This window comes from Pleurodeles waltl, chromosome 5 (assembly GCF_031143425.1).
Source record: "Pleurodeles waltl isolate 20211129_DDA chromosome 5, aPleWal1.hap1.20221129, whole genome shotgun sequence".
Classification (NCBI taxonomy): domain Eukaryota; kingdom Metazoa; phylum Chordata; class Amphibia; order Caudata; family Salamandridae; genus Pleurodeles; species Pleurodeles waltl.
The window spans coordinates 288,344,361-288,363,681 of NC_090444.1; the positions used below are offsets into that span (position 1 = coordinate 288,344,361).

General features: G+C 48.1%; 1 protein-coding gene across 2 annotated transcripts in view; it reads right to left on the minus strand.

Annotated features, from left to right (window-relative positions):
- Positions 1-6,487: 6,487 nt before the first annotated feature.
- The window catches only part of STPG4 (sperm-tail PG-rich repeat containing 4), a 353,110-nt gene continuing 340,276 nt past the window's right edge, over positions 6,488-19,321 (minus strand). For both annotated transcript variants that reach the window (XM_069234032.1, XM_069234031.1), the window contains one exon: positions 6,488-6,851. In XM_069234032.1, coding sequence (XP_069090133.1) covers positions 6,735-6,851 — 117 coding nt within the window. In that variant the 3' untranslated portion in view covers positions 6,488-6,734. The remainder of the gene's footprint in view (positions 6,852-19,321) is intronic.

The following is a 19,321-nucleotide window of genomic DNA, read 5'->3' on the forward strand; positions in this document are numbered from 1 at the left end:
CTGCACCGGCTAATGTCATTCAATAAATAAGGTGCCCGCATGGCGCTTTGGAATGGCGTTAGCCGGCGTTAAAATTTTTGACGCACAACTGCGTTGGCGCAGTTGTGCGTCAAAAAGTATAAATATGGGCCCTATTGTGTGGTATAATCTGCCATACAACACAGTCATTACACAGCTCCCAGGCTGGCTAATTGGGAAGCCCGCTCGTATATGTCTTTCTGAATTTCTCACCCTTTAGGCTAATGATATTCATAAACTCTTCCTTAACCCTCTAAGTTTTCTTTTGGTAAATATAGAACTATTTACCACGAAGAAAATTTAAGGGCAAATTAAAGTGAACATAGTGAGCACATGGATTATGTTTTTCACAGTCTCTTGAGTACGTCAGTTTTCCCGATTTTGCAAAATGATTTCTTCCTCAGTCTAATAAAGAACCAGCTCAGCACCAATGATCGCGGAGGGGATGGTCTCTAGCCCCCTATCTAATTTCTAAGTAACTCTAAATTCACTCAGAAATCCATAAATCTTTCTCAGATATGTATGTGCTTGAATGCTAAACTGAGCGCTGTCTGTACTGAGGAGGAAGAATGAACTGATTCCGAAGCCGAAATGGATACAGAACTGAGGGCACTTCAGGCCATAAGAAGGAAAGCAATTAAAGACTTTAATTAAACCTCTCAATTCAGCCAGTCACCAGGCTGCAAGCCTTTCTACCAAGAAGCTCAGGTATTCCACTGTGGAAAACTGCTACTGTGTACTCATGTCATTGCCACCAAGAAGACATTCAAGCATAATGTGCAGGTTAGTTTATTTTTTTCACTGCACATATGTTGTCCAGCCCCAGGACATTATTATTTTGTACATCGTGGCAAAAAAAAAAAAAAAACATCAGCGCAGCACTGCAGATCACAAAAGCACAAATAATGAATTAAAAAAACTACAATGGGATCAAAAATGGAAATATACTGATAAGAATGCTAAAAAACATGAATTGGATAGTGAAATCTGTAAAAAAAAAAAAAAAAAAAAGGCAAAAGCAAACATAAAATGTGCGCACCACATATAAAATGTGACGTTTACAGTACAATTAAATTCGCTAAAAGGTAACACCTACAAAGCAAAGTTGAATATAAGAGCAAAAACAAAGTGGTGGAATGTCAACCAAAATACGTTCACGGATCAATAACTAAGAAACGACAAGCAAGGGCAAAGCCAGTCAGTCTCACGATGGAAATGCTCGTTAAAGTACAACAACGAAGATGCTGTCCCTCACGTTGCTTGTACAACTGCAGTGCAAGCCTGACACCGTCGAACGTATGGTATTATATTTGTATTGTCCGTCATTGCTGCCGTTTCAAGAATGACATCACTTTGTGAAGGGAGGCTGCGCATTGATGCAAGGTGATATGATTTGCTCAACCAGGAAAGCATTGTTTGAGGCAAATTCCAACCATTAATGCACACTTACTGCAAACGTTAGCTGCATTTTCAGGCTGGGAAATGCTCTTTGGTGTGCCTGTGAACACCCACTGTGGGCCCAGTTCACATAGGTTTTTCAATGAGTAGTTGTGTTTTACATCTGTTTTGGGTGTAACTTAGTACTGAATTTCCTGGAATAATTCAGGGCTACTTTGGCCCATGATTTACAAACCTCATCACTCCTAAATCTGGGGTAAGACACAATTGCTCACAGAAAAAGGTTTGGGAATCAAATAGAAACATCTCATTTTCTTAGTAGTTCCATCATTCCCAACAGCCATGAAACTTGAACCACCACTGAGAACTTTCATTTTCCCCATATGGTTCTTACACTTAGCCTGAGGATACTCTACCTCCGGTGTGGACTTTCTGTTTATTTTTGCCTTATCTACAGTCACAAATGTCCTCTGATGTTTATTTTGTGAATCTTGATATGTTATTTGTGGCCACAGTTAACAATTCCTGAGCACATCTGCTTTACTTAAAGGCAAATGAGTTCTGTGATTGGGCATGTGCAAAGTTGCAAATATTTACCCTCCGCAACTCAATGAGGTTTTATTTAAACTTTGCTATCTTAGTGAACTTTATGAAGTTTTATGAAATTGAAATAGTAAAGAAATCACCCAGTAAAAGTAAGTTTGTGGGAGGGAAATTATGTATGAGGAAGTGTGTTCGATATGTAAATCCACCATCTATTTTGCTTTTAGATTATCTCATTTATTTACCTCTAAGTCTCACTTTCGGTAAGCTTATGTGTAAAATGGTCTTCAGCTCCAACCGCCAGTGCTTATTTTTTAAAGTAAGGTCTGCAGCTGTGCAACTGTGGTAAGAGGCTCTGCGCTGGCTATGTGTGAGTAAAGGTGCAAACACAGGTGCAGATCATGCATGGAAGACCATTGTCTGACTCAGTGTGACATATGTGCACAAGAAACTTTGTATAATAGTGGCAGATGGGACACATAATAAATTTGTTATGGCCTGCTTAAGTCTTGCAATTCAATCTGAAAACCAAAAAGAAGTGTCCTCTTTATTTTCAACTGAAGCTAAAATCTGTAATAATTTAACTGATTTTACCCTTTGTTGAAATGTGCCTAAAAATCAACTGTTTATTTGCATGACAAAGAAAAGTCATTGATGTGCCTTTCCTCTTTAATTCCTGGGACGCAAATAAATCCAGTTTCAGTTTTTTCCTCTATGCATTCAATATTGGATATGGATATATTTCTCTGTGACAATCTTAATGGAGTTTAGGTTTTGAGCTTCTCTCCTGGGCCAACCTAATTAGTTGCTGGTCGTCTAGTAGTTCAAAGCTTCCCCTTGAACAATTGATCAATCATGAAGAATTAGCCTTCCAGGAGAGGAATGGGTCAAGTGAGAAATAACCAGAAAGTAATAATCTAGCTATCTCTGACAAGACTGAACAGGATTCCCCCACAGTAGACAATGTCAGACAGAAGTCTGTCACCAGCCACCCCAAGTGTTTCCTTTGAAGCCTTAGAAGAAAAAAAACAGATCTGGCATGGATGAGTCTGGCTTCCCTATCTTGCTTCAAACTGCTATCTTAAAAATTCCCTGAGTGGTGTGAAAGGAGAGGGAGAGTTGGAGAACCAATGGGTTACTACTTGGATCATCAGTTAGGGATGGTCATTCAATGCATGCCTGCATTGAGTTGGGATCTCACCTTCTAGAACCCTTCATTTTTAAACCCCTGGCTAAGGGAAGAGCTGTTGAGGAGAAACAAGAAAAAAAAAGATGGACCATGGATAATGGATAATTCTACTTCCTGGACTTTCTTGGACTCTTTCTCCAGAGCTAGTGAAAATTGCTCCCCACCTCTTCCTTGGGGAAAGTAGAGGGCGGACTTGATGAGGATTCTTGAAGGAAAAAGGTCCATCTGGTTTTCTGTGGACTGCTTCTGGCAGAAGGTGTTCTAGGAACAAGCATCTAAGGCTTCTGCTGGACACGCAGGCACCCTGTAAGTGGCGGAAGGCCTGGGTGCTTGGGTAGTACAGGGAGGAAGCGTGATCTGCCTTGAGGACCGTGGGGTGCTGCTGCAGCAAGACCTTTGTTAGGAGGCTACCAAAGGCTAGAGCAGGAGCGTAGGTCCAGTGCTCTTATCAGTCCAAGCCTACTGCTGCGGCGAAGAAACAGTAGTACATAGGGGCTATAAAAAGCATCTACAAGCATCAACAAATCACTCAGCAAGAATTATCAGGCCAGCAGGAGCACAATAATGATAAACCCTAACGAAATTGCTATGTTAGGGTCAGACATATCAGCCACTTATGTACAGTGATTTTTTGTCAGCTGCAGCAGGGCCCTGAGGGCCATGCCCACTGCCATGCATCACTTGATCGCAAGCTGGATCTTTAAATTAGCCTTCGAGAGTCTGTTTCCAGTGGGGCCTCCTTGGTCACCAAGAGCGGCATAAAGTAAAACTCAAATCACACTCTTCTTTAGAGGTGGGTGCTACATACATATATATTGCCCAGAGAGCTAATGAACTTACCATGTGTGGCTTTGCGAGGGGGCCCTCTGGCCACAAGATACACCTTAGCGCTCTCTTCTACATTTCTATGCCACAGTAGAAACCAGGCAGCAGGGGGGAAGAAGAGAAGGATGAGGAAGAGGAGGATAAGAAAGAAAGAAGTCCTTTCGCTGCCAGCAACTGATAAGAGTGTGCTGAACAGGCAAGGAGACTGCCTGATAGCGTGAACTTTGGGGGCTCCAACACAATTCACAGCTTCAGTGCGTGGATGTCCAGTGTGGACAGGGAAATCCACCTCTACTCGTGTGCACATTGAAAAGGGTGCTTTGCAAAAAAGAAAACAATGGAAAAAAGCTGCTGCAATAAAGGGAACACTGTGGCCCTGAATTCGCTCCCTACAAGGCCCTGTGTGGGGGTTCAAAATTTGCATACTCCTTTGGATTGTGCGCCAGAAGAAGCAAGGGCAGAGCCCAATTTATTGTTATAATGGGGGGTTGGTGGTTCAGTTCATTTCCCTCACAAGAGTCCATGCATCGTTTTAGGAAGTTGGCACCGAGACTCCCACTGCCCAGTATTCATGATCCTCTGAGTGGATTCTTTACATTTCAAGTAAGGCTGGGTTGATTTTTTGGTGTGCTTAGTGAGTATGCTGACTCGTGTTTCTAGATCCATAATGACCGTTAGACAGCCATGGTTAATAATAAAACAAGAGTTTCACTGAGATGATTGCTGTTTGTCACTGATTGTCAGTGGCGGCTCCTCCCTCTGGGCAGAGGAGCGTCACCTCCCCGCCAGCAGTGGCAGCTGCTAAACCTTTTAAAGAAAACTATATTAAACCAGGTATATTATAATTTTCTTTAAAAGGGGCAGGGCCACGGGGGACGTGCACTGAGGGTAAGTGTTGAACTCCCCCTCAGAGCTCATGTGTGTTTGGCCGGCCGTCTCGGGCTGGCCAAACACACATGCGCAGCCTGCACAGGCTCCCAGCCTGCCTGGGAGCCCAGCCAATCCTGATGCTGGTTTGGGCAGCGTCCGGATTGGCTGCAGGGCAGGCTGGGAGCCTGTGTCTGTGCAGCCAGAAGGGAAGAGGAGCGGAGCGGCGCGGGACCGCTCCGAAAAGGTAAGTGCTGTTTTTTTAAATGTGATTTACTTTTAGGTGTCCCCCCACCCCCGTGCCTCCTCCCCGCCCCTTCCGTGGCCCGGGAGCCTCTACTGCTGCTTGTCAAAGCCCAGGGTATGCCTTGTTTATAGTAAAGCTCAAATAATTTTGTATTTGTAGTAACGTTCTAAAAATGTTTATATTGGTTAACTGTTTATTGCTATACTATGGCTCATATTTAATGACTTCTGCATATACTCGATTGTAAGGCGATATCTTGTGACAAAGCCAGTAGGTTTTATTTTTTATAATTGCACACCCCATGTTTTTCAGCATAAATGGGGGCACTGTAGTTCCAGGAATTAGGGTCTTCTGGTATGCAAACACTGAAAAGTGACTGATACCTATGTGGTCTAGTCTACCTTTAGGGGGTTATTAGACCTTAGTCACCTTTCCATACTGTGTCCCCTACGTCGTTTGTGAGGCCATTTGGAAGGAGTTCCCTTATTTTACCTGACATCTTGTATACATTTGTAATGAATTGTTTGTACAGCATTTACTTTGCCTGTCTTAAAGTGTTTTTTTATTGAATAAACACTAATATGACATTGATTAAGTATTATTTGTTATTTTTCTGAGGTCTGTGAGTACAACACACGTCACTACCCCGAGTAGGCCTTTGGCTGCTCTGCTTTGCTACTCCTGAGAGTAAATAGCTCGGTTGTCAGTTAAGGGAGGGCCTGCACTATTGGGACGTCACAACACCAGAAGCTGCGTTTCCGGGTGTTTTCATTGAGGCCCAGTAACGTTTGATTATCCGGGGACCCTCCAAACCATATTTCCAACACTATGCAAGTGGAAAACATTTCCTGCGAGAGGAAGTTGGGAAACCTCAAACTCTGTGATGAGCAAACTCTTTCAACCTGAAGGGAGACGTGTTACGTTTTTCCAGTCCTATACTCCTGGCATGCATCTCACTCTGAATGAACAGAAACATTCATAGATGAATGGCTCACTCCTGAAATGTGCGATTACGTTACGTGCCTGTGGAGCTCTGCCACTCATGGAGATTCCCTCCCTTAGGCGAACCAGAAGCTAACGAGGCGGTGCAGACTAGTTGCCAGCAACAGCAAAGAGAAGATCAGGAAGTGGGGACGGACGGGGAATTGCCGTAATGAACTTGGTTGTTGCATCACAGGTATCATTCAATATGTGTGCAGCACCTGAAATCTTTCAGTTGGTCCGTAGTTGTTCAGGGAGGTTGCATTTGGTGATGACAGTCAGGCCCATCGTACTCCAGTAAAATAGGACAATTCTGAAACATGTCATTCACAGGTGCTACCTGATGTCGAAAAAAACAGAAACCTTTTCTGGTCCCATTAGAACTCCGTGTTGTCTAGGAAAAAAGAAGGTAATTAATCTTTTAATAGCAAAACAGTTGCATTTATTAAACATTTTGTTTCTCCCAATAAGCAACGCCTGCCTGCTTGTTTTTTTCCTTAACATTTTTCCTAATGGGCTTTATATTAAACAATATCAACACATAGCTCAAATTTCACGTAGCAATCCAAATGCATTTTTGAATGAACTGTTAATCATATTAAAAGTAAAACATTTGAAAAAATTTCATTATTGACTAATTTATCCAACTCTCTAAACCTTAGCTATTTATGACTCGACAGAAGTTCGGAAAAAAAGGCTGTGTACACGTCCCATTTTAGCAATCGTGGGTGGTTGTTTTGGTAGAAATCTTGTTGGTTCGTATGTTCCTGGTCCAGGCGTTTTCTGAAAACAGAAAAACAATACCATACCTAGAAGTTAAATAATAATGATCTTGACAAATGAAGGCAGCAATCGATTACGTTTGTGCATAATTAAAACAACGTTTTTGTTCTAAGGGGATCTTAAAAAACACCCAGGAAGGCAATTGTTTCTATTTTAATAATGTCTTAACATGACAGCTTAGTCACCCAAAAAACACACACACAGTTGAAATACTTGTATATTTTGCTCAGCCAACCTTTGAATAAAAACATTCTTAGCTTAGTAAGGTTCTCTTCTCTGTCAGCCAATACAAACTCGCCCCACCTGAATGTCTTAAAAAACAACCCTAAACTTGCGGTGAGTAAAAAATGGGAACAATGTCTACTTTAAAGTGCAACGAAACTCATTCATGAAATTCTACACACATGGTTTGCCCCATGTAGTCATTCCACATTGAATATCATGTGGTGTGGCTGTGCACATATACAGTGATAGCAAACCCATGTCAAAGCTTCAGTGGATCCCGGCAAAGGTCAGAAAAGGCTTTACTCCAGTGCTACTGTAAACCCGAACTTCTCAGTTAAAAGCAGTAATCGCTGACAAATGCCATAAAATAACACACTGAGCTCACCCTTTTTGGTGATCACCAGCTCCATCACTGGAAGGTGGGTGCTCCCCATTGAACACACCATTCACTCACCATCTACCAGCGATGCAATTGGTTGTTAGAGCGCTTGAAATGATGCAAGAATTTATAATAGGGAAGGAATCCTTTCAAATGCTCAGAATAATTGTAACTCTTACATTATTCACCAAAATGCTAAACTGAAAATCAGGAAAGCTTGTGAAGCCCCTATGACACCTCTATATAAAGAATAACTATGACACCATCATGGAATCGATGCACGACCTTTCAAGATTGCAGGAATGTAATCTAAATCTGAAGATAACCTCGAAGGATGAGTTTGAGTACATCCAAATCTACTTTACTTGCAAAGAAGCGTATCGAGAATACCCAAGTCAATATCCACACTTGGTCAGGTTCGGGGATTATTACAGAAGGCCATAGAGCTGAACCTTGACTTTGGGCATCTCCTCTGATGCTTCAAAGAAAGCATTTATAAGGGCCTGAATTATATCCTGGCGGGTGGGATACTCCATGGCAAATGTCATGGGTATTCTGTTCACTGTATTACTAGTGCCATAGGATATAATGCACTTCTAATATGGCGCGTGGGATATCCATCATGTTTGTGATGGAGTATCCCATCCGCCGAGATCTAAATCAGGACCGAAGTCTGATTTAAAAATGTAAAAGAAATATGGTCTTATAAGTATATGCGCCCCCCATGTCATGAGAAGAAACAATATTAAACAGGAAAAGTGGGGTGGGAAGCTGGGTATTGGGGCACAATTAAAGAGCAACTCTGTATGTTCAAATGGCCTTTTTGAACGTAATTACCCCATTTAGGCTATGAGCAAAGACCCCAAATTTAGGCCATTGGTACCGCTTGGGAGATGGGTTCTAACATTATTTTTTTTGCAAGGTATGGATGCTTTGAGAAGGAAAATATGTGATAGCAAGTCATCACTCTTTGCCTTTTGTCTGATATTATTGGATTAACAACCATAGTCGAAAAAAAATAAATGGTTTTCATATTTTTGATAAAGCATACAAACTCATCATAATATGTGGGAAAGTAAATCTAATTCCACCAGATTGGTTACATTCAATATCATGTAAAAATAATTATGATTATTAATTGTAATAATAATATAGTCCTTAAAATAATAACAATAAAACTTTATTGTATTTCTCATATATTATTATAGATTATATGCATAATTTTCACTTACAATTTCAAATAATAATGGTTCTCACATCTTACATAAGCAATGTATGTCAATCTTGAACATAAACACAATTTTATCATTCACATTCGTCCTCATCTCCTTCTTCTGAATAGATGTCATCATTCTCTGCGTCTGTTTGATTTTCACAGAACTCTGCACATATCAGTACACTTGAGGTAATTTAGACAGCAGACACATGTTATCAGTTTGCAGCTCCTAATGCAGTTGCAAGCTAGTAGATCTAACATAGCCTGAGGTGCTGACTGCCCCTCAATCCAGTCCACTACCAATTGCTCTGCTCCCTTGTGTTTTTCCAACTTCCACCATCTCCCAATTGAACTAGGTGTCTGTGGATCATTCAGAAGACATCTCTTGCGTATAGCAGCTTGATAATTTGCATGTTCGGCATGTTTCTTCAGACAGTGCCTGCAAGGTGGAAGTTGTTGACTGTCTATCTCACCCTTGTTAGCACACAATAGGTGATATGTCAAGTAACTTGTGTGATGAACTAAAGAGTTTGGTGCATACAGCAATCATGAGAATTGCTCCAATTTGTCCATTAGTTCTTCAGAAAGATCCCATTGATCACAGAGGAGCGCACATTTTTCCTGTGTATGTCTGTTGGCAGACCGGAGTTTGAATGCACTTACTTTTCGTTTTCCCATAAATTTGATTTCTGTGTCACATCCGGTAAACGTATGGAGACCTATCATAGCTCGATAAACATTTTCACTAAAAGCTGAAGCTATTTTCCCAATGTCAAAGACTCATATGAGTATTTTAGTGCCACATTTCAGAAACAATTTAGCCATGATTCTGTCATGCAATCCCAAGCACGTAATAAACACATTGGCGTAATCTGAGCTCATCATTACTGCCTCATAACCCTCATTAGCAGCGTTTGCAGCTTGCAGCAACAAACAACCATCTGCTTCTTTGTGTGTACTGTTGAGATCAGGCACTTCGTGGCTCACTTCAGATGTGATTTTGTAGCATTTATCTTCACAGTTCGCGAACAGTGTTTTATTCTCAAGTTTTACAAAATATTCTGGTTTCTTCCATTAGTTAACAAGAAATGCAGTGAGAGTGGTTTTATTCCTTACGTGGCTTAGGAATTTTCTCCACTGTCTGACAGACTAGAAAGGTGAGATGCTCTGTAACTGGTGCCCGAGTTCTTCCCCTCTGATTGCCCTTTCACTGTTCTTAATAGACATCTCATTGTACGTATCAAACACAACATCGATTCTTTCACTTCTATTTCCTTCCTGCAAAGCCATGGACAAGATAGTCATAGCAACCTCTCCAAAGTTTGATTCCTCTCCTTTTATTCTCTGAACAAGAACCATACCATCAATCAGTGTGGCTGAATTTCCACGTATTTCCTCAGCAGGGCTAGCATTTTTCTGCAGGTATGTGGCTAAAACAGCTTTTTTGCCTTTTGCAACAGACCTTCTGGAGTTGCTAAGGCCCACGCTAAAGGTTCTAAGGGATGAGAGAGTACATCCACCATTTGAAGGTTCCAATTCTGTGCTGTCACAATGATTCGAACAAATAGCGCTTTGTCCACTTTCTTGATGATTGTCCTGCCTTTGCTGTTCACTGCCTTCTTCTTGGACATGTTAGTAAAGGTTTTTAGTTTGCTCATTTTCATTGGGTCATGAAACCTCTTAATAGGTGGATTATTCTCAAGTCCCTCAAGTTTGAAGTCTGTATAGCACTGCTCGCCTATTTCATGCTCCTTCATTAAGGTCAGATACTATGTCATGAGATGTCTTTTTTGCTGTGGAGAGACTAATGAGATCATGTGGCCCAACAAATTGGTTTATCCAGCTTTGAACCAGACTAACAGCTCTCCTAACAATGTCTTCGTCTTTTTCAATTCATGGCTTATGTAGGTCTGCGTAAGTAAGATCTGATCTGTTGTTATGAACCATTTCCCTTATCTGACCCAAAAGGTGCTTCTGTGTTCAGCCATCATATAATATCTTTCCACAGCACCCACCTTGAGGTTGAACCTTGTCGTACTACCTGGAGTCTGTGTGTCTTTGTTGACTATATTACCTCTATCGCTTGATCGACCGGAATTGGACCAAACTGATTAACATCTGGCAGTTGAGCTGAAAAGCATACATTGATGAAGTTGTCGTGTATCTCCGGATGTTTCACTGCAAGTAACATAATTTTGGTATAGTATACAGGAAGATATCTAGCGTAGTTCATCCTGTCATACACAAAACACCAAGGGATCATACAGCGTATGACAGTAAGATGTAAATGCCAATTTCTTTCTCGCGCAGGCCGCAGAAAAGCCAGCAAGACATTTTCAACAATATCCACATACGACATCCAAAATGCAGAAAATCTCGATTGTCATGACAAAGATGTTCCAGGAATACATCCCAAAACTACTTTTACTTCGGCAAAGGCAGCATTCTGCAAGACAAAAACAACAAGTGATGGACGGAATGCTGAACATTGTCAAACATTCACGCCCAGTACAGTGATCTGGGCCTAAATCCATCGTTTTTTTGCTGCCCATGCCATTCCAGTTTGGACCCCGCCATATGCAAATCAGTCTTGACCCTGTTCCCCATGGGAACAGTCCAGCCCGAACTGCTAGGCCAGGTCTTCCCTGGACTGGAAACAAGCATCCTGGGACCGGTTTTGGGGTTTCACCCCTCATCAGCCAGGCTAGCTTGAATCCAGTGGCATGGGAAGCACGGGACCCACGTCTGGGCATACCCTTCCCACTTAGGGCGACAAAGCAAAAACAACAAGTGATGGACGGAATGCTGAACATTGTCAAACATTCACCCCCAGTAAAGTGATCTGGGCCTAAATCCATCGTTTTTTTGCTGCCCATGCCATTCCAGTTTGGACCCAGCCATATGCAAATCAGTCTTGACCCTGTTCCCCATGGGAACAGTCCAGCCCAAACTGCTAGGCCAGGTCTTCCCTGGACTGGAAACAAGCATCCTGGGACCGGTTTCGGGGTTTCACCCCTCATCAGCCAGGCTAGCTTGAATCCAGTGGCATGGAAAGCACGGGACCCACGTCTGGGCATACCCTTCCCACTTAGGGCGACAAAGCAAAGACAACAAGTGATGGACGGAATGCTGAACATTGTCAAACATTCACCCCCAGTACAGTGATCTGGGCCTAAATCCATCGTTTTTTTGCTGCCCATGCCATTCCAGTTTGGACCCAGCCATATGCAAATCAGTCTTGACCCTGTTCCCCATGGGAACAGTCCAGCCTGAACTGCTAGGCCAGGTCTTCCCTGGACTGGAAACAAGCATCCTGGGACCGGTTTCGGGGTTTCACCCCTCATCAGCCAGGCTAGCTTGAATCCAGTGGCATGGGAAGCACAGGACCCACGTCTGGGCATACCCTTCCCACTTAGGGCGACAAAGCAAAAACAACAAGTGATGGACGGAATGCTGAACATTGTCAAACATTCACCCCCAGTACAGTGATCTGGGCCTAAATCCATCGTTTTTTTGCTGCCCATGCCATTCCAGTTTGGACCCAGCCATATGCAAATCAGTCTTGACCCTGTTCCCCATGGGAACAGTCCAGCCCGAACTGCTAGGCCAGGTCTTCCCTGGACTGGAAACAAGCATCCTGGGATCGGTTTCGGGGTTTCACCCCTCATCAGCCAGGCTAGCTTGAATCCAGTGGCATGGGAAGCACGGGACCAAGCTAGCCTGGCTGATGAGGGGTGAAACCCCGAAACCGGTCCCAGGATGCTTGTTTCCGATCCAGGGAGGACCTGGCCTGGCAGTTCGGGCTGGACTGTTCCCATGAGGAACAGGGTCAAGACTGATTTGCATATGGCTGGGTCCAAACTAGGGTGGCATGGTGAGCAAAAGAACGATGGATTTAACCCAGATCTGTGACTGGGGGTGAGTGTTTGCATTGTCAGCACTGCGTTCATCATCCTTTTGTGTTGTTAAAGTTGCCCTAAGTGGGAAGGGTATGCCCAGACGTGGGTCCCTTGCTCACTGTGCCACTGGAATCAAGCTAGCCTGGCTGATGAGGGGTGAAACCCCGAAACTGGTCCCAGGATGCTTGTTTCCGATCCAGGGAGGACCTGGCCTGGCAGTTCGGGCTGGACTGTTCCCATGAGGAACAGGGTCAAGACTGATTTGCATATGGCTGGGTCCAAACTGGGGTGGCATGGTGAGCAAAAGAACGATGGATTTAACCCAGATCTGTGACTGGGGGGGAGTGTTTGCATTGTCAGCACTCCGTCCATCATCCTTTTGTGTTGTTAAAGCATTCTGCAAGAGTCATCTAATCTCTGTTTGCATAGGTCTTTTGCAAAGTCATTAACGTCCTCAATGAAGGAGTAGACTACCTGAATGTTCTCTTCATAATTCTTTTGCACCTAGGGGATACACTCCAACCAAGTCAGTTTCAACATAGCTTCATACACATACTTGTGTACTCAAACTGCACCATTGTACATACGAACCTCTAGAACTGATTATATTGATCCTTCTGCTATCATGCCTGCTTCAATGCAAAGGTCACGAAGGCCAGTATCTTGAAAGTGTTTTCCAAGAATGGACATGACATTGCAAATGGTGTGAAAGGTGCCCATTCAAAGCATGATTCTGTGGTACGTTGCTTTATGCTTCCACATGATCTCAGTTGCTTTTGAGTAGGGAGCTTGATCCATGACCACTACCATTTTCACAAAATGCAGTGATTCCCTTGTCAGCTCTGACTTTCAAAATTTCAGAAAAAGTTGTCAACTCAGTTGTAGGCGCATTAATGGTGGGCAAGTAGCCAATGGAATCCTATGATATACTATCTAGGTCTTTATTACTGATGTTAAGTTCTGTCCACCTTGGTATTATCTGTGCGAGCCTTACGTCTTTCTTTGTAACTACCCAGAATCTGTTCTTATTTTGTGCAAGCTTCAATTGTGCAACACATTCTGGCATGACTTTGGTACTTGTCATCAATGGCTGAGGTTCAACTCGTTCACCAGAAACATACATGAAGAATCCTTCAGTATATGTGGTGGTCAATGTTCTTTGCTTTCGTTTCTCGGTGCTTGGGAGAGGGGCTTTAAAAGGTTGTGGTCCAAACAACTTGAGTTGCACAGCTATACCGTTGACTCAGTTAGTATTTCTCTTACCAGTAAGAGTCTCTTCCAGCCTATCAATGCTATCCCATGCTAAGTTTGTGACATCATAAGGCTGAATGTCAGCTGGAAGAACAATTATCTCATTTAAGGTAGCAGTAAGTTTCTGAAGACACAAGGAGGTATCATTATCTTCTAATTGTGAGTATGAAATCCCCTGACCAAGTCAGTTTAGAGTGTAAATGATTTCAACATTGCCTGTCAGGATTTTTATGGCATAGCGGTGTAACAATTGCTTGAGGGGTTTCTGCTGGCCATTTGTGACTGCACATATAGGGGGTGATTCTAACCCTGGCGGTCGGTGTTAAAGCGGCGGCCAACCCGCCAACAGGCTGGCGGTAAAAATATGGGATTCTGACCCTGGCGGGAACCGCCAACACAGACAGCCACCTTAACACTCCGACCGCCACGGCGGTACAAACAAACAGCGCGGCGGTCACCGCCAACAGACAGGCGGCAGACAATGTACCGCCCACACTATTCCAACTCACCAATCCGCCACCTTTTCCGGGGCGGGAGCACCGCCGATAAAAACACGGCGGAAACAGACTACGGACGGGAAAACGCTCACCACTACGCACTCCAGGAGGAAGGAGGACAGCATGGAACCCGAATTAAACATCCTACCTGCTCTCGTCTACCTTCTCATCTACCACGAGTACGAAGTCCGGCGCAGACGACAACGGTGAGTACTGCACCTACGACACACGGGAGGGGGAGGACGAAAGGTTACGGGCACACACATATGCGACCCCCCCCAACTATGTACTCACCAATGCAGCGCACCAAGTCACAGTGACACCACCCAAACACCCCTGAAAAATGCTAGGACATAATCATATTTTGAATAAATATTTATGTACCAAAAAGCTCCAGAAAATTAGCGTACAACCATGAAAGATATCCACAACAAAACTAATGACACACACATCAGTGTATAACTGAAGTACCAAGTCCTGCACAACCTACGATTTCAGCATGTCCGTGGGCCAAAGTCTTGAGAAACAAGGGCAAAGCCCACACAGGAGACCTGAGTCCTTTGGAGAGAACACTGCAGGGGCATCAGATGTAAAAACTACAGGCACCTCAGGGGGAAAGGAAGGGGGGGGCACCACAGCCACATGAGTCCACGACGCCAGATCCACGAGGAGCCACCATGCCCACGGGACCATCCTGGGGAGTGCAAAGCCACAGTCTCTCAATGTCTCTACAGTGGGTGGGCTGCCCACGGGACCATCCTGGGGAGTGCAAAGCCACAGTCTCTCAATGTCTCTACAGTGGGTGGGCTGCCCACTGGACCATCCTGGGGAGTGCAAAGCCACAGTCTCTCAAGTCTCTGCAGTGGGTGGATTGCCCACTGGACCATCCTGGGGAGTGCAAAGCCACAGTCTCTCAATGTCTCTACAGTGGGTGGGCTGCCCACTGGACCATCCTGGGGAGTGCAAAGCCACAGTCTCTCAATGTCTCTACAGTGGGTGGGCTGCCCACTGGACCATCCTGGGGAGTGCAAAGCCACAGTCCATCAGGTGGATGACAGTCTCCACTGGTCAAGGAGGAGGCATGGTGGGCACAGTGAACCATAAACGGTGCTTGCGACGGCGGTGCCCAGCGGAGCGGTGCTTGAGAGGAAGGGCCCAGCGGAGCGGTGCTTGAGAAGAAGGGCCCAGCGGAGCGGTGCTTGAGACGGCGGGGCCCAGCGGAGCGGTGCTTGAGACGGCGGGGCCCAGCGGAGCGGTGCTTGAGAGGAAGGGCCCAGCGGAGCGGTGCTTGAGAAGAAGGGCCCAGCGGAGCGGTGCTTGAGAAGAAGGGCCCAGCGGAGCGGTGCTTGAGACGGCGGGGCCCAGCGGAGCGGTGCTTGAGAAGAAGGGCCCAGCGGAGCGGTGCTTGAGACGGCGGGGCCCAGCGGAGCGGTGCTTGAGAGGAAGGGCCCAGCGGAGCGGTGCTTGAGAAGAAGGGCCCAGCGGAGCGGTGCTTGAGACGGCGGGGCCCAGCGGAGCGGTGCTTGAGAAGAAGGGCCCAGCGGAGCGGTGCTTGAGACGGTGGGGCCCAGCGGAGCGGTGCTTGAGAGGAAGGGCCCAGCGGAGCGGTGCTTGAGACGGCGGGGCCCAGCGGAGCGGTGCTTGAGAGGAAGGGCCCAGCGGAGCGGTGCTTGAGAAGAAGGGCCCAGCGGAGCGGTGCTTGAGAAGAAGGGCCCAGCGGAGCGGTGCTTGAGACGGCGGGGCCCAGCGGAGCGGTGCTTGAGAAGAAGGGCCCAGCGGAGCGGTGCTTGAGACGGCGGGGCCCAGCGGAGCGGTGCTTGAGAGGAAGGGCCCAGCGGAGCGGTGCTTGAGACGGCGGGGCCCAGCGGAGCGGTGCTTGAGAGGAAGGGCCCAGCGGAGCGGTGCTTGAGAAGAAGGGCCCAGCGGAGCGGTGCTTGAGAGGAAGGGCCCAGCGGAGCGGTGCTTGAGACGGCGGGGCCCAGCGGAGCGGTGCTTGAGAGGAAGGGCCCAGCGGAGCGGTGCTTGAGAAGAAGGGCCCAGCGGAGCGGTGCTTGAGACGGCGGGGCCCAGCGGAGCGGTGCTTGAGAGGAAGGGCCCAGCGGAGCGGTGCTTGAGACGGCGGGGCCCAGCGGAGCGGTGCTTGAGAGGAAGGGCCCAGCGGAGCGGTGCTTGAGAAGAAGGGCCCAGCGGAGCGGTGCTTGAGACGGCGGGGCCCAGCGGAGCGGTGCTTGAGAAGAAGGGCCCAGCGGAGCGGTGCTTGAGACGGCGGGGCCCAGCGGAGCGGTGCTTGAGAGGAAGGGCCCAGCGGAGCGGTGCTTGAGAAGAAGGGCCCAGCGGAGCGGTGCTTGAGACGGCGGGGCCCAGCGGAGCGGTGCTTGAGAAGAAGGGCCCAGCGGAGCGGTGCTTGAGACGGCGGGGCCCAGCGGAGCGGTGCTTGAGAGGAAGGGCCCAGCGGAGCGGTGCTTGAGAAGAAGGTCCCAGCGGAGCGGTGCTTGAGAAGAAGGGCCGAGCGGTGCTTGAGAAGAAGGGCCCAGCGGAGCGGTGCTTGAGAGGAAGGGCCCAGCGGAGCGGTGCTTGAGACGGCGGGGCCCAGCGGAGCGGTGCTTGAGACGGCGGTGCCCAGCGGAGCGGTGCTTGAGACGGCGGGGCCCTGTTCAGCGGTGCTCTTCTCCACGGCGGGCCCTGTTCAGCGGTGCTCTTCTCCACGGCGGGCCCTGTTCAGCGGTGCTCTTCTCCACGGCGGGGCCCTGTTCAGCGGTGCTCTTCTGCACCGCGGGCCCTGTTCAGCGGTGCTCTTCTCCACGGCGGGCCCTGTTCAGCGGTGCTCTTCTCCACGGCGGGGCCCTGTTCAGCGGTGCTCTTCTGCACCGCGGGCCCTGTTCAGCGGTGCTCTTCTCCACGGCGGGCCCTGTTCAGCGGTGCTCTTCTCCACGGCGGGGCCCTGTTCAGCGGTGCTCTTCTGCACCGCGGGCCCTGTTCAGCGGTGCTCTTCTGCACCGCAGGCCCTGTTCAGCGGTGCTCATCCAGCAGGTCAAGGGAGCCAGACCTGGCCTCGACTCCCTGCTCAGTCGCCCTCGGACCGTGACGTATCTGGACCCTTCGGGGACGGACTCCTGGCCTCCTTAGTGTCCTCCTTCCCAGCTGGGATGTGGCATGTGGGGTCCACCTTCTCCGCGCTCCTGCTGCCCTTCCGCTCCTTTGATGGGGCTCTCGGGCCTTTGCCTCCCCCAGATGGTGTGGGTGGTGAAGTGGCCGCACATTGCTCCTTGGGGGCAGCCCTGTCGGTCCTCGCACGGCGGTCCTTGTTTTTGCGGGTCCTCTTGCCGGGGGGGGGGCTGGACGTGTCCTTGCTGCTGATCGATGTGTCACTGCTGGCAAAGGGTGGGCTCCAGAACCCAGGCACAACAGTGACACCCGAAGCTGGGCTGGTGGTGGCTGCGGTGCTCTTGGGACTCTTTGAAGATGGATGGGGGAGGTCATCGGGGGGAAAGAGGTTAAGGTTAGCCAGGAAAAGTTTTTTTGGGCCAAGGTAAAGGGTAGGAGAAGTGGAGATGGAAGTGGAGGTAGAGGATGTGGTTGTAGGAGAGTCAGGTGTGCTGTCATTGGGTGAAGGTGCTGGTGCTGTAGGCTGTCGTGAGGTGGATGGCTGTTGGGTGGGTGGCTGCCTGCGTTTGTGTGTCTTGGAAGAGGGGGTGACAGACACAGTGGGAGAGGACACAGGGGACGTGTACATGGCAGTGGGGGTGGTGACTGCACGAGTGTGGACTGTACTGGAGGGTGAGGTGGTGATGGAAGCACTGGCTGATGTTGGGGTGCATGCAGGTGTGAGTGTAGACGTCACAGGGAGGGAGGAGGGAGACGAGGAGGAGGGGGACACAGGGGTGGCAGTGGCTGTTGGCATGTCTGCATCTGGGTGTTGCTCGGGTGAGTGTTTGCGGGATCTGTGGTGCTTGTGTTTGGATGAGCTGCTCTTGGGTGTTGAGGTGTGTGCAGGCTGGTCTGATGGTGTGGATGGGATAGGCTGAGGAACAGGAGACAGAGACAGGCTGGAGGCAGTCAGAAGAGGGAGGCTGGAAACAGGGACAATGGCTGCCGTCAGTGCTGAGGCCAGAGCAGTGAACGCTCGTTGATGGGCAGCCTGACCCGAATGAATGCCCTCCAGGTACGCATTGCTCTGTTGCACCTCCCTTTGCACACCCTGGATGGCATTCAAAAGGGTCGTCTGCCCAACAATGAGCGTCCTTACCAGGTCAATGAGCTCCGCACTGAGGGCAGCAGGGGCAACAGGGGCAGGGGCTGAGGTGCCTGGGGCGAAGGAGACGATCGCCTTCCTGGGCGAACCGGCACGGAGCGAAGACTGAGGGGCTGCTGGGAGGGCGGGGCTGGTGCGCTGGGTGGCGGCTGTACCTGTAGAGGCGGGGGGCACGGATGTTGCCGCCACCCCTAGGGAGCTCCCATCCGAGGACGTGTCGCTTTCGCTGCTCTCACCAGCGGTCCCCGTCGTGGTGCTCCCCTCGCCCTCCGGATCACTGGTGCCCTCGGTGTCTGTTCCTGGGCCCACCGGGGCCTTGTGTCCTGCAGCTCCCTCGTGCTCCGATGCCATATCTCCTCCGCCTGATGATGCTAATGCACACATGCACAAGAAGATGAAGAGAAAGGGTGGGGGGAGAAAAAAGAAGACCAGGTTGAGTGCATGCAATGTCAACACCGTTGGCGGAGAGGACAGACACAGGTGCCTAATGCACTAAGCCGCGCATTCGGGGTACACTACTCAGTACTACTGACTAAGACAACAGGCCAAGAGACGTCAAACGCGCACATGGGAGATGCTGGACCTTCAATGGCTGTACTTGTCACCCTACCGAGGTGGGGGCCGGGGGCACAGGGCCATGCCTAAGGGAGAGGACTACACTACAGAAAGCGCCCTGGCCTAATGTCACCCACAGCCCTCCTCCCCCACCCAGACGCCTCCACTGCGCAGAAAGATAGGAGAATGTGCTGAT